At 46.1% G+C, this 14,127-nt stretch overlaps 1 protein-coding gene across 2 annotated transcripts in view; it reads left to right on the top strand.

Moving 5' to 3' along the window:
• The first annotated feature begins 202 nt into the window (after positions 1-202).
• C2CD2 (C2 calcium dependent domain containing 2) overlaps positions 203-14,127 on the top strand; it is a 32,642-nt gene continuing 18,717 nt past the window's right edge. The window contains exons 1-4 of one of the 2 annotated variants that reach the window (XM_083855084.1): positions 203-581; positions 2,470-2,568; positions 10,994-11,113; positions 11,444-11,545. In XM_083855084.1, the coding sequence (XP_083711210.1) occupies positions 291-581; positions 2,470-2,568; positions 10,994-11,113; positions 11,444-11,545 (612 nt within the window). In that variant the 5' untranslated portion in view covers positions 203-290. The remainder of the gene's footprint in view (positions 582-2,469; positions 2,569-10,993; positions 11,114-11,443; positions 11,546-14,127) is intronic. The other variant, XM_083855083.1, reaches the window with a different exon arrangement.

Below are 14,127 nucleotides of genomic sequence, written 5' to 3'. Positions count from 1 at the left end.
CCCCGGTCACCGCCCCCGCTCGGGCAGCGCTGGCCGGGAGCCACCAGGGCGAGCCGTGTCCGTGCCTGCGGCCGGGGCCAGGCCCCTTCTCCACCGCCCCGGGGCGGGGACTGCGCCGTGTGCGGGCGGGGCAGCGCCGCGCGTCCCGGCGCGGGCGGGCAGAGCCGGTGCCTTGCGCCGGCGCCCGCGGGTCCAGCGAGCGCCCGAGCGAGCGCAGCGCGGGGCTGGGGCCGCTGCCCGCCGGCCGCGCCTTGCAGCGCTCGGGACCCGCGGCCCCATTATGGTCAACCATGGCGTGGCTGCCGGGCGGGCTGGCCGAGCTGCGCTGGGGCGCGCTGGTCGCCCTCTTCGTGGCGGCGCTGGCCACGCTGGCCGTGTACCTGGTGCAGTACGCGCTGCTGGCGCTGAGGAGGGGCCGCCCGTCTCCTCCTCCGCCGGTGGCCGCTGTCGCTGCCGCCCCCCCGGTGCAGCGGGACGAGCTGCTCGAGGAGGGCGGCTCGGCGCTGGCCTGGGCGCTGTCGCGGGGCAGCTGGAGGCGGCAGTGGCGCCGGGCCTGGGTGGCGGCGCTCCGAGCGCAGGCGGTGAGTGCCGGGATGCAGGTGGGGATGGATGGGTGGGAAGGAGGGAAGGGATGGGGGATGCCCCATCAGAGGCTCCGCCGTGCCCGCAGGGATGGGGCCGGCGCTTTTCCCGGCCGTGAGACATCGCGCCGGGACGTGGCTGTAGGAACGCCGGGACTTGCCGCAGGGATGTGCGGGGTGTGTTGATGTCCCTCCGTGTGTGTGTGTATTTATTTCCACGTGTGTCTGCCCGGCAGGGATTGCGGCAGGGAGCCCGGAGGGGGCACACGGGGAGCCGGGGAAGGATGGGGAGGAAGGAAAGCCCCGACCCCGCAGCCCCTGGCAGGGGTTCTCTCCGCCGATAACATTGTTTCGGGCGTGGGGAGGAGGAAACAATGGAAACTTCCTGGCCTGGGCCTGCGGCCCGTCCTTCGGCAAATAATTCCCAGAGCTGGGCTTCCCCCGTCTGCCTGAGGCCCTGTGTGTGTGTGCTGGAACTCCGAGGGCTGGTGGTTTCCCAGCCCTTTGGATGGGATGCTCAGGGTTTGGTCAGTGCCTGTAACCCGGCTCAGGGTTGATGCACAAATCGTGGTGCTGTTTCTTCCCATCCCGACCTGTCAATCCTGGAAAAGGCGCAGTGTGGCATCCTGCGCGCTGGGCTGTGATGGAATGCCCGCCGAGGTGAGGAGGTGAGCTGAGGCTGTGGCAAGCTGATTTCCTTATCCCGAGGACTGAACTCTTGTCGCGTCGGTGTGAAATGCTGGGGATAAGCAATAGGAAGTGGCGTGTCCCCAGGTCTCTGAATTTGCGTGTGTCTTAGACGTAAGAGGTTCCTTCTTACATGTCAGGGAGCGGGCTGGGGGAGAAGGAAGAGTGGGGCAACATGTGTGTGTGAAAGATAAGGAATAAAAATTAACACTTTCCAAATACGATTGTAAGTTGGGCAGCAGAAAGAAAATATTTTATCTGCCCTTTCAAATCGCACAGTCTGGTTGGGAAAAGAGTGGGTTGTGCTAAGAAATGAGGGTTGGTTTGCCCTGCACTTGTAAGAGAAGGGTCCAGACAGCTCGAGCACAGGTGCTGGGAACTGAAAGTAACCAGACACAAGTGGCAGCTTCCCGTGCCTGAGCAGAGGGAAAGAAAGCCCCTTGGACAGGGACATGCTCACCCTTCCCTGCCCAGGTGAGCAGCTGGAGCCAGGATTCAGCACCTGGCACCACAGCGTGGCATCACTCCTGCTGTCAGCCTCCCAAAACAATGTCAGCAGCCCCAACCTGATGAAATTCCTGCCTGCAAAACAACCTGGGGTGATGAGGGAAGCAGGGCTGAGTGCTCAGTGTGTGTAGCAGGTGAAGAATGCAGTGCTGGTGCTTCTGAAGGTATGACCTCAGTGCCCAAAGGCTGCCTTTGCCTTGCTGTCTCTGTGAGGATGGAGTGGCTGTCATCACTGTCTGCCTTCCCTGATGAGGAGGGCTGGGCAGGGGAAGGCTTCTTTCCTCACCTCTGCAAGATGATATTTGGGTTTTCTTAGTTTTGGCAGAGCCTACTGCAGCTGTATTAGTGGGCCAAACCAAACATGCCTTTTCAAACTACAGCACTGATAAATCTTTGCTGAAGAACAGCAGTTTCACCGAGCCCTGTTGCTGCTCATGGACTTGGCTCTGCACTGTGTACCTTGATATTCTACTACAGGGAAAGATGAGTTATGATTAGGCCCATAGTTATGTCCTAAGTATATGTTTTCAGGCTCTACCCTGTATTATGTAATGAGGTGTCACACAATTAATACATGGAAGTTTTGTCGTGCATTTGCAATTCCAAGAACTTGACTAGCAGTGCATTTATATCACGTGTTTTCAGATGATGGGTTCGTCACCTAAAAATGCTTCTTTTTTTTCTTGTTTCTTAGGATTCTCAGTTGCTCACATTTGAGGAAGATGACCCAGAAGAACCACTGGAGCTAGCAGTTAAAGAAGTTACCAGTATTGTAAAGTCAGCTGGAGAAAAGGTAAACTTTCAGTGTACTTTGGGTCAGGAAATCCTTGTTAGTATCAGTGGACGTTTTATTTGTCAACAGATCTGTACCCTTGACCTGTGTTTGTCGAGGCAGGTAAGAGGCTGCCTCTCTAAAGAACCTGTGCAGACTCTCTGCACTGATTCACTGCTTTTGCACCTTGTGAGCAGGATGTGCTCCAGGGCTTCCCCCAAATCCACAATAACCAGGGTTATGCCAAGTTTTTAGTCATGGAGCAGCTCTCTCCCCCACCTCCACAGTCCTGATGATGGTTCCCCATCCTGTTGCTGAAGTGAGCTGTGGGAACTTCATTGAGAAGGAAGAAATTTCTCTCCTGGGACAGGCAAACCTCTTTGTCTGCCTCTTGCTGTTTGTGTGGCTGATGACAGGTTTGTTTCCTAAGTGGGAGCTGAGTAAGGATCCGTGGGACAGGTGCAGAGTCCTGAGGGTGAAGTCCTGACTCTGCTGGACCCTGTATTCAGTGAGGAGCAAGTGATTTCCTTCCTCCTCTCCCACTGCAAATAGAGGAAAGGTGGTTCAGTGCCTGTGAAATGAAAATAAGGCAGAACGTGGCTCTTGGAACAATAAAAATGCATTAAAAGGGAAAAAAAATCTATATATGTTTGCTAGCAATGATAGCTCCTGCATTTTTGTCCTAGTGACTGTAAGTACTGGTTACATTAGGCACCTGCATCGAATTAGCCTAATGCTTTGCTTTTAGTTTTGCTTTGTTATTTTGCTTTTGCTCAGTCTGATTTAGATGCTAAACAGCTCTACTATGATTCCTTTGAAAACTATGCATGCTTATCTGCCTGATACACAACTGAGAGGCACACCCTGGCTGGTGGCAGCTGGGGATTGTTATTAACATGTAAAGGCTGTTTGTGTACTTGTTTTCTCCCTTTTTTTAAAAAATTATTTCGGTCCCATGGCCGGTGGGGCTGGAGAGACTGGACTTGGTAGGGCTGTGGGGTTGGCACAAGTGTTATTCTGTGCCACTGGAAGATGCCACGATGGGAAATTGTGAGGAGAGGGCACTGCCAGGTCTGAAAGTGATGTGCTGTGTCATGTGTGAAGCCAGGACCCGAGGGAGAGCTGCTGCAAATAAAAGCTGGCAAATAACAGCACAAAAAAAAACAAACTGGTGTCTTGCAGTGCAGTGTCTGAAATGTTGCTGGAAGGGACAGGCAGGGCTGGGTTGAGCCATTCCAGCATCTTAATGGAGGTGTTAGAGTGCAGACAGAAATCTGAAGTGCTTTCAAAACAGCTTAGACCAACAGAAGCACGTTTTAAAATTCATTGGAATAAAACAGGTTTGCTTTCAAACACTGAGTTCTTCTGAACTGTGTCAAAACTCAATTTCAATAGTCTTGTGCACAGCTGCTGGGAAAAGTTCTCTGAGTCATTCTTACTCCTTCAGTTAAGGTACAAGCTGAATATTTATTTGAATTATAGGGTATAATAACCTTAGAGTGGCAGTCTGGTAGCTACTTTTCCTTCTCCTTTAAATGCATACTTTTCTCAAAACACCTCAGGAGTTCTCTTATATGATAACTGTGTCTTATATTTCCTGAGGTAATACCAAGGGTGTTTGGTTTTTGATGTTGTTTTTTTTTTGTTTTGTTTTTTTTTTTTTAAAGTGTTTTCTTTTTTCCCCATCCTCTTCAAACTCTTAATGTTTGCATGTGAAATTGAAATCTCTCTCTGCAGCTTGCCCAAACTCAAAAGTTCTGGCAGACATTGGTGTGTGCTGCTCAGTGCAGTGCTGGTTGGAATGCTGCCGCTTCTCAGGCTGTGGTGACAGGAACAGAGCTGCTCTGTGGCTGAAGGTTACACCACACTGCCCCTTGATAAAGCCCCTATTTGTGTGTTGCCTTCACTCCAATTCTGGGCCAGAGCCTAAATATATAGAATGAAGTGGCCCGTTTTCATTGTGTGGTGTTGGTTGTTTTGTTTTAATTAAGTAAGCATTAGAAATATTCTTGGTATTAGCTTTTTTTCTGCCAGCCTTTCCATTAGTGCAGGCTATTTCCAGAGGACTTGAACTTCACAACAGAAACAGCAACAAAAAAGGCAACGAGAAGGAGGATTCTCTTGCTGTGGACTTGGCACAGAGGGATTGGATGGAGCAGGCTGTGACAGAAGTCTCCCTTCTTTTTCTGCTTCATGCTTAAATGGAAAGGGGTAAAATTCCTTCAGAGTGCCATTCCTTTAGTGTCACTGCTGCACTCCTAACTGGGACCATTCCTAGTTATGTACATGTGTTTATTTCTGATTATTTTTGGTGGGGTGAGCTACCCTGACCGTGATGTACAGTTCCTGTTGTCTTTTAACTCCCCATTTTGATTCAAAAGCCACCCCAGATCTTTGCTGCTTTAGTGACTGGTTTTTTGTTTTTTTTTTTTTACAAGCCTAGGTGGAATTATGGCCTGTGGAGATTTTTTCCTTGGCTTTTTTTTTTTTTTTTTTTTTTTTTTTTTTTTTTTTTTTAGTTTTTGCACTAATATAATCCCTTCTTCCTAAAGTGTTTACTCTTCTTCTACGGTGCTTGCTGTCAGTAAATGTATTATGAAGGGATTATATTTCCTTCCAGCTTTTGTTTAGCTTGCCTACATAAGTTGCTCCTTAAATCTCCTTTTACAATGCTGTCCTGGCTCCTAAATCTCTCCTATACCCCCATTCTCAGCAGCAGCTCCAATTAAATCCATATTTTTGAACTTGGTGGCTGAAGGGCCACACAGCCCTAAAGGTGAGGTCTCACAGAGGCAGCTTCTTTTTGTCTCTGGAAGTGTTTTCCTGAGGGGTTTTGGGCTGCAATCTGCATCTCCTGTGGCTGCTTCATGCTGTGAGTGCCTTGTTGCATCAAGGTCTCTCTCCCTGTGGTGCTGTCCTTTGTGTGAGCAGTAGTTGTTAATTCTTACACACACTGAGTATTTAATTCTTCTAAGTATTTTGTATTGCATTCCTCTCCTACCTTTCAAGGTCTTTCAGCTTTCCTGTGTGATCTCCTTTGTGTTGCTGCTTCCCAGCTTGCTTTCCTGAGCATCACCTTTTCTCTCAGGTTTCTCCTGAGGTGTTTTGGATTTTACCTGTGTGACAGGTTTGGTGCCTGAAAGAATCTTTGTTGTCCTGTTTCCAGCTTTCACCTCCCTGCTGGGCTGTACTGTCCTCTCCCTTTCAAACATCCCAGTCCACCCTAATGGGAGAATGATGGAGTAGACGCTTAATTGTTAGTGGGGCCAGCCTACAGAAGTAAACAAGACAAGGTTATGATTTAACCTTCTTCAGAACTGAGTGCTTTATCAAGGGAAGACTTCAGGGTGGGGTTTGTTTGCTTCACTGGAGGTGATCCTGGCTTTGGCACTGCCTGGCTTCCAGCTGCTGCTGCAGATGTGTGTGGGCCTCCTACAGGCTTGTGCCACGTCTGCCAGCTTGGCACCAGGATCAGGGAAGCCTCAGCACCCTGAGGTGCTGAGCTGTCTCTGCAAGTGAATTACTCTCCAAGCTACCACAGCACAAACTGGCAAACCCCTCCCAGGGTTTTCTGTCTCCTCTTGGTCTCTGTGTCTTCAGCTGTGCTGTGTCTCAGATGGTTTGGAAAGGCTTGTATGATAGTGAGGCCAAACTAGCAATTCTATTGCTGGTATTGATTTGTATTCCCCTTTTTGAAATATAAACTGTTTGATGTTCATTTGATCTTTATTAGGTGGATTGAAAATTCTTCCTGTCCTGTCTCCTTGTACTCCCTGCTTGTTTATTTTATTCCCTCACTCCCCATTTTTTCCACCTATTTGAATTTGAATGTGTTGGTCTCAAAGGAGTGGATAAATTCACATGTTCCATCAACTTCTGCTTTGTTTCTGTTGCTGACATGGAAACTCTCTCTCCTGCACTGAGTGCATCCCTCTCCCTGCCTTCACTGTGGTGTTTACTACCATTGGGAAAACTGGTCTGAGGTTTTCACTGTGTTTACAAGCAAATTCAATTTGATACTGGCTCCTAAAAGTCCACAGCTGCCTGTGCCTGGGTTAGACATTGCATTTGTCATCTCCCCTTCATTTGCTCTGGTCACTTGGTCAATTGTTTGGGTAAAGAAGTAGCAGGGGAGAAGCTGGAGAAACCCCCTCCAGAAATGAAGGGATTGGCTCTGGTAACCAAGATCATGTCATCCTTCTGAACAGCTGAGTGCAAATGACTCAAAAGGCAGAAGTTTTTCACTTGAAAAATTTTCTTGTGGTGAGGTTTTAAGCTGAGCACACAAACTGTCTGTGTGGCCATTGACAAGATGAGTTTTCCCTGCCAAAAATAAGAGCCTTCTCACAGTAGTACCCTGTGAGACACAGGGGAAATTTTCAGGGTCCTAAATCTTACTTTGAGATCAGGACAACTTTCACTGTGTAGCTGCCTCATGGTTAATTCTGATTTTCTTGTGAAAATGTTAAATATTTGTATTACTTACATATTACTGAGTAACCTCAAGTAACCTGCTCTTTCTGGAAGTAAATACCAAGTGCAGTAAAACTAATTTCCTTCTAGAAAACAAACAAAAGAGGCAATCAAGGCCCTTCCTGCTGGGGGTTTTACAAACACATGTGGTGTGGTCAGGGCCTGGGGAAGGTGAGGGAAATGTTCCCCATCAGGGCTGTCAGAACTTCCTTCTAAAATGGGAAGGGAAGCTCAGGGAGGGAACTTGCTGCTGCACTTGAGGAGGGGAGGGAAGAGTAAAGAAAGGGGGAATGTGTAATGCACAAATTAATGGGGTGCCAGTGCCAAAACTGAAACCTTCAAGGCAAGAGGACACCATGTGTGAGGAGCACCATGGTGCTTCTTGAGATGAAGCAGCTTCTGCTGCTACTTCAGCAAGGAAAAACAGATTTTGAAACCTGTCCAGAGGAACTACAAAGGGAAAAAGTCTGGATACAGAGGGGGATGGCAAAGCAGGGGAAGGGTTTTGATAGCTGTGAGTACACAAGTTTGGACACTTGACTTTCTCAGAAGAATAGTCTTGCTCAAACCACGGAGCTTTTTCAGTCTCCTTTGTTCCTGTGGTTGTTTCTCTGGAAGAGAATTGTTTTTAGGATAATTTCACTCAGAGTTTTAAATATGTGTGAGCAAGTTGTGTCGCAGCATCTGCAGCTCAGTGGAGCTGGGTGCCAGCGTTTTGCACTTGGAGAACTGAGCCCAGCCAGGTCTGGGAGTTCTGGCCACTGCAACTCATCCCATCCTGAGGATATCAGGTCAGGGATGAAGAGGAAAGGCTGGAAGCAGCAGGAATAACCCTGGCAGTGGGGTGATTAAGTAAAATCTGTGTGTGGGGAGGGATGGCAGAGCACTGAGGAGGAGCAGAGACACAAAGGTACCTGAGGAAGGGCTGGGAACTCCTTCCATGGGAGATCCCCAAAGCACATGGAGAGAAGGGTGTTGGTGCCAAGGGAGGGGCTGGAGGGAGAAAATACCTTGGTCCTGGTTTCTTTGTGCTGCTACTTCACCTCACCCTAATTAGTTTCTGCTAATTTAGGAGATGTGTCTTGTGCAGATGCAGCATCACAAGAGGGAGCTGGGGGTGACCCCTCTGGGAGTTCAGAATCAGCTGGTCCCAGATGATTTTGGGCTTGATATTTAAAGAGCAGTTTGTTATAAAAGTGGTCAGGTTTTCTAGACTCTAAAACACAAAGGATTGATAACTGGGGATGTCTCTGGTAAGGGGAGTGGAGAGAGAACAGGGAATAGAAATGAAATTGAAGGAGGATTCTCTTCCTGTCAGTCCAGGTTCCTCTGTTGTCTTGTGGACACCTATCCTTCCTCTTTCTCTCCCTGCCAAGCAGAGAGGGGTGCTTTGCCTGGCCCTCCCTTCTCCAGCTCTTCATCTGTGCAGAGAAAATGAATCTGAGGAAGCAGGTTGGAATGAGGCAGGGGAAAAGGAGCAGAGCACGGGAAATTTCAGTGTTTTTCTTTGTGTGCCTGCCATGGGGGAAGTGGCCTACATATTTCTGCTCGGGTCTGTCAAAATCACCTGCCACACTTCTAAAGGAATGTCACTCAGCAAGGGAAGCAGCAGTTGCAGTCTCTTTAATCACCTTTTCACCACTTGTGGCAGCATCGTGGATGAAAACAAAGCTGCTTTCTCTTCAAATTCCAGCCCAGAGTTCTGCTTCTCTCAGTGTTCTGACTCCATCATCCACCCTGCTCCCAGAACAAAGGGATTCACCTGACAGAAAGACATATTATTTTCCATTTACACACATGGAACCACTCCTTTTGATGATTGGATTAAAAATTGACAGGTGGCTGTACATGAATGCCACAGTTTATTTTTTTTTGTAAAGGTGAGGCAGAGGGGGAGTAGAGCTTAGTAGATGGCATTGGCAGAAAATAAATTAATCAAGGAGATTAAAACTCCAAACTCCACTGGTCTGGGCTTTGAAATGAAAGGTAAAAATATATATATATAAAACTGATTTATCATCTCTTGACACAATGCAGAAAGAAAACTGAAAGTTCCACCACCTGCAGTGTCTGTTTCCGTCCTTTACTTGGAATTAAACATGATTAAGAAACAAGTGGCACACGAAACTCACCTACCAACTCCCTGGCCACGCTTTTATTTCTTTTAAAAACATTAATCAACCATGTACCTGGCAACCTTTCCTCTTGGACATCCAGAAATTCCAGATGAATGGCTCTGCATTGCATGTACAGCAAGTCCAACTTGTTCTGAATGCATTGAACTTCCTATGGATGTGTGGAAAAAACCCCATGTATGGATGATAAAACTGCATTTAGGATATGGAAGTGTCAGCAGTTTTTGCATCAGACCTATTCTTTTTTCCTCCCCTCAAAAAAGAGGGAAGAACCTTTTCCTTTTCAAAGTCTTTAAATAGTCACTGTATCAATCCATTCCTTTGAATGAAAGGAGTGATTCTGTGTTTTGTCTCAGCTACAAGTAAAACAAGCAGCTGGATTCTTTGTTCTTGTCAGCTATTAAAAATCATTTATATTTTACCGTGTTGGTCTTGTTTGTGTGGGATTAAGGTCAGAAATCACTTCTGGAAGAATCTGGACCTTGGGAAGAGGGTGAGATGAGGAAAACTCATTTGTCCACTTCTAAATTATGATTTGCAATGACATAACCTGGAAAGGCAAATCTTACTGCTTGTGGGTGGGGTTGGGATTTTTATTTGTCATATCCACCTCCCCACCCCCTGCTCCTTTGTAATTAAGTCTCTACCTTAATGGATGTACTCAAGCCCTTGATAAAGCCCTGGCCATTCTTAAAATGTACCCAGAGAGCCCAGGGAGATGAAATGTATTTAAGGAGAGACTGATAAGGATCTTCCAGGATGTTCATGATTCCTTTCAAAGCTTTCAGCTTCAATTCCAGTGCCCCTAAGTGGAGCAGTAAGTGCACAAACACAATTTAATAGCACCACGCAGAGTTTTCGTCAGCCAAACCTTGCAGGGAATTCTTTGTCTGTGCATCGCATTGACCTGGTTCCCTGTGCCTGAGTCAGGGTGAGGAGCTGTGGGGACAGTAACCACAGAGGGGATGGTGACAAGCAGCTCTCCTCCACCAGCACAGCTGTTTGCAAAACAAACATGCCTCTGTGGTGTGATGAATAATTCCTGACTTCCACCCCATGGGCTTTTCTGTGCCTGCCAGGAGCCCTCCAGGAATTTGTGCACACTCCAGGAATTTTGCATGGCAGCTCAGGCAGTTTGCAGAGGGGAGGGAGCAAAAATTGTCCACTGTTTACAAACTCAGCGTGATAACAAGTTAAATTACTGCTCATAAAAGTGTATTGCAGTCAAGTGGCACTCAGACTTTTCCCAGACGTTTGGCTTTGTTACCACATTTCAGGGCCATTCTTAGTTTGGTCAAAGGCTTGAATAAATTCTTAAAGCCTCCTGCTCCTTCTTATCCCACTGAGAGCTGCAATTACTCAGACAGAATCCTCTGCTGTAGCAGCAGGTTTATACCGAAGTTTCACATTTGTAGGATGCCAGTAAAGCAAAGATTGTGTGGTAAATCAGCTGTCCTGTTGTAGGCTACTTAGAGCAGAAGAACAAACATCTTTGCCTTCTTGGAGCTTTTGATACATAGATCTGTGAAATGGAAAGGAGCCCTTGTCAGGCAAGGAGTTCTTCAATTAGGTAACAATGCAAAAGCAATTTAGGGAAATGCCATAATTTGCAGGTATTAAATCTCATGTACAGATTTGAGCACTTGAACTATGTGATTTTAGAAGAATGTGCAGAAGGAGGTGGGAACATGAATGACATTGCTTAGAAATTTCCCACCTGTGCAACTTAGCATAATTCTGCTGGCTTAAATGCCTTTCTTTTATTTTCTTTCTTGCCTCCACCAGACCTTCTGAAGATTAATTAGTTTTCCCCTTCGTTTCCCCTCCTCTTTTTCCAGGTGGTTTCTTGCAATGTTGTGGGAGATTCTGTTAAATTCCTCGTTGCTGTCTCAGCCTCTCCACCCGCAGCTGCCGAAGCTCAGTCATATTTTGTGAAGCTGTCCCCAGTCCACCTGCAGGTAAAGTCTGAAGTGTTGTTCTCTCTTCCCTTCCTTTTGTTTGCCCTCTGGGGCAGGTGGTAAATACAGAAATTAGGCTGCCTCTTCAGGAGACTGGGGATAAATAGCATGTTGGGTAGACTACCTGGATGTCTAGAGCAATTCCCTTTTTTAACTGGCATGCACTCTCAAAACTTAAGCAACTTCTGCCTCCTTAGAGTGTCACTTTGAAGCTACTTATTCAGAAACTGCTGTCATTCGTCCTGTGCTGAATCTTAGCATGGAGGTTGACCTACAATTTCCTTACAGGACACCACAACACTTCTACAATAACTCTTTTCCTCTCCACAGCTTCAGCTCTATGTGAAAGACAAAGGAGATGATGTCAAAGTTGAGTGGTTGCTCATTAACACCGATGAAATCAACTTTGAAATCCAGCCAGCAGTGCAGGAGGTCAGTCAATACATTTTATTTGTTGTAATGGTAGAGCAGATGGTCCAAAATGTGGTGTCCAAAAGCATCTGCCATGGATCATCTGTCAAGCCCCTACATCTCTGAAATCCAGCAGCACCTCTCAGGATTACTGAAACGAGTCTGTATTTGGCAGACAAATGACTTTTCAAACATCTTTCATCCAAATTCAACGTGTGAAAAATGTCTGTTCCTAAGTATCTTCTCTCAGAACACTTCAAAAATAATAAAAAAAACCCCCAGTTATAATGGTATTTCCATCAAAGCAGTTAAAACATTGCTCCTTCCCTAATTTAAATCAGTTTTGAAATCTGGCAACAATAGATCAGAAACAGCTGTGAAAAATACAGTTATTTAAGGCAATGATGGATGATCTAAAAATATTTTGATGCTTTTGGAATTGCACCTGGTCTTTGTGTATGAGCACTGATTCATTGGGACATCCCCTGCAAGAGTTTCATCTTGTCTGGGATTCTCTTCTGCCTTTGGCTCTTCACAGTTTTTTTATTTTTGGCACAAACGTGGTGATTTAAGTGCTTCTTAAAAGTGTGGGGGAGGACTTGTTTGTGTTTTGTGAAGTTGTTTTCTTGACTGAAGGCCTCATTAAAAAATAAGTTTATTGTAGAGTTGCTTCTAAAGACTTGTACTGAGAAAGCTATGATTGTAATGATTTATTACCACAGCTTTTGTCTATAAAAATGTGAAACTCATAACTAAAGAGAGACAAGCCTTTTGAAGTGTGTTTTAATGTTAGTTTTACTATGCACACATAGCATGGAAATTACCTTCATATGCTGGGGTGGCATGTTGACTATCCACATTTGAACAGTCATTAAGTATTAAATCCTTCCTGACAAACACAGATGACTCTGCTGCAGTCACTGGACTTCACAATCAGCTTTTTGAGAGGTGCCCAAGTCCAGCTTTGCCGAGTTGCACCTGTTCTGCTTTGCCTGCATCTTCAGAATGAGCCTGTTAAGTTCTTCAGTCGTTAGAGGACTTTATTTTCACTTTGAAGTTTGTGTTAGCACTTAGGGAAGAGGAGAGGCAATAAACAAAGGGCTAAAACCTGTGAGCAAGCTACACCTCAGAAATTGCTGCAGCACCTAAACTTCAATGTCAGCTTTTGTGTCTTGTTTTCTTTCTCTTTCAGAAGCAACACTGTGTGTACAAATAAACACCTTTAATTACTTGTGGTTATCTCCACAGTGGTTTTGACATCACACTGGGTATAATAACCCATTTTCTCTTGGTAATGGCTGGGTGGACCTGACTTGTGTTTGGCAACCTGGCTGCTGGTAGGGTTTGGATTTAAACAAGGTGATTTAATGTGCTGATGTGCCCCAGGCTGGCTGTGGTGTTCACCCCAAAGTGAAACTCTGTTGTCTTGATCATTTTGGGGTGGCAGTTAAGCCATTATGGCTTGTCTTGTGGAGGGAGTTGTGGTGGAGAGTTACTTTCCAAAAAAAGGCTGGCTAAAAATGAGGCAGAGCTGACAGGAGGCTCTTTAATCAATCTTCTTTCCAAATAACTATGGAAACAACAGCAAATACCTATGAACAGAAGTCCAATGACTGAGATTGCTGTTGTTACTGTGAAATAACAGATGTCACATTAGGCTGATGGCAAAGCACAAGAGGCAACTGGGATTTTACAATTTAGGTAAGAGCAGGGGAGGGAAATTACCTCCAAAACAATGAAGACTAACCACAATTTATCTACCTCTTTAAGTAACTTAAGTAATGAAATTGCTGTTACTGAGGCTTTAAAAAGCATAATTTACTATGATCTTTATTAAAGTGAATGAGTATTATGTGCTTCCTTGATGTTTATTTGAGGGCACATGGTGTAAATACAGCACATTTTTGTGGGACTGGCCAATGCTGTTGTATGTTTTGAACATGTCATCAAAGCCCAGTTAGGTAAGAAGGCAGTAAAACAGGATTTCTGTACACAGCATTCCTGGGATTTTTTGTGAACCCCCCTAAATGTTTCTGTAACACCTGTGGAGGTGGGAAAGGGCTGTTCCTCCCACTCTGTTTGTTTGACCTGTTGAGCAAGGTGCACATCAGTGAAGTCTCTCAGTGTGATATCAGGTGAGAAAAGATGGATGGGTCCTCTTTTTAGGTCAGATCTTTGTCTCCTGCTTCAGTCTTTCCTTTAGAAACCTCACTTAGATTTCAGAGCTGTTGGGTTTGAGACTGTCCTTTCTGGGACAGCTTGATTTAAAAACCCATGTCCTGTAGGTAACTGAGCAGAAGAAAATTCCTAAGGAGCATGCGGTGAGAAGCAGGCATTCTCCAGGAGCACAGGGAGGGCAGTTCACCCTCTTCATACACCTTAGAATTAATCCTGTGAACCTACATGTGTGTACACAAAATCTGTGCTGTGTTCTGACTCCTCAGGGGTTGTGGTGCTGAGCACAGATGTCCATGAGATTTTTTTTTTTATGGGCAAACTACAGCTCAGTGCCCCAGAGCAGCACGACTCTGTCCATACACTGCACTTTCCAGCAAGGTAGAAGACCTCCAGGAGATGCTGTAATGTTTGTTTTCAGTGCAGCA

This window comes from Zosterops lateralis (assembly GCF_965231275.1).
Source record: "Zosterops lateralis genome assembly, chromosome: 2".
Lineage (NCBI taxonomy): Eukaryota > Metazoa > Chordata > Aves > Passeriformes > Zosteropidae > Zosterops > Zosterops lateralis.
Note: the sequence above shows the minus strand (reverse complement) of the source record. Positions and strands in the feature narration are given on the sequence as shown.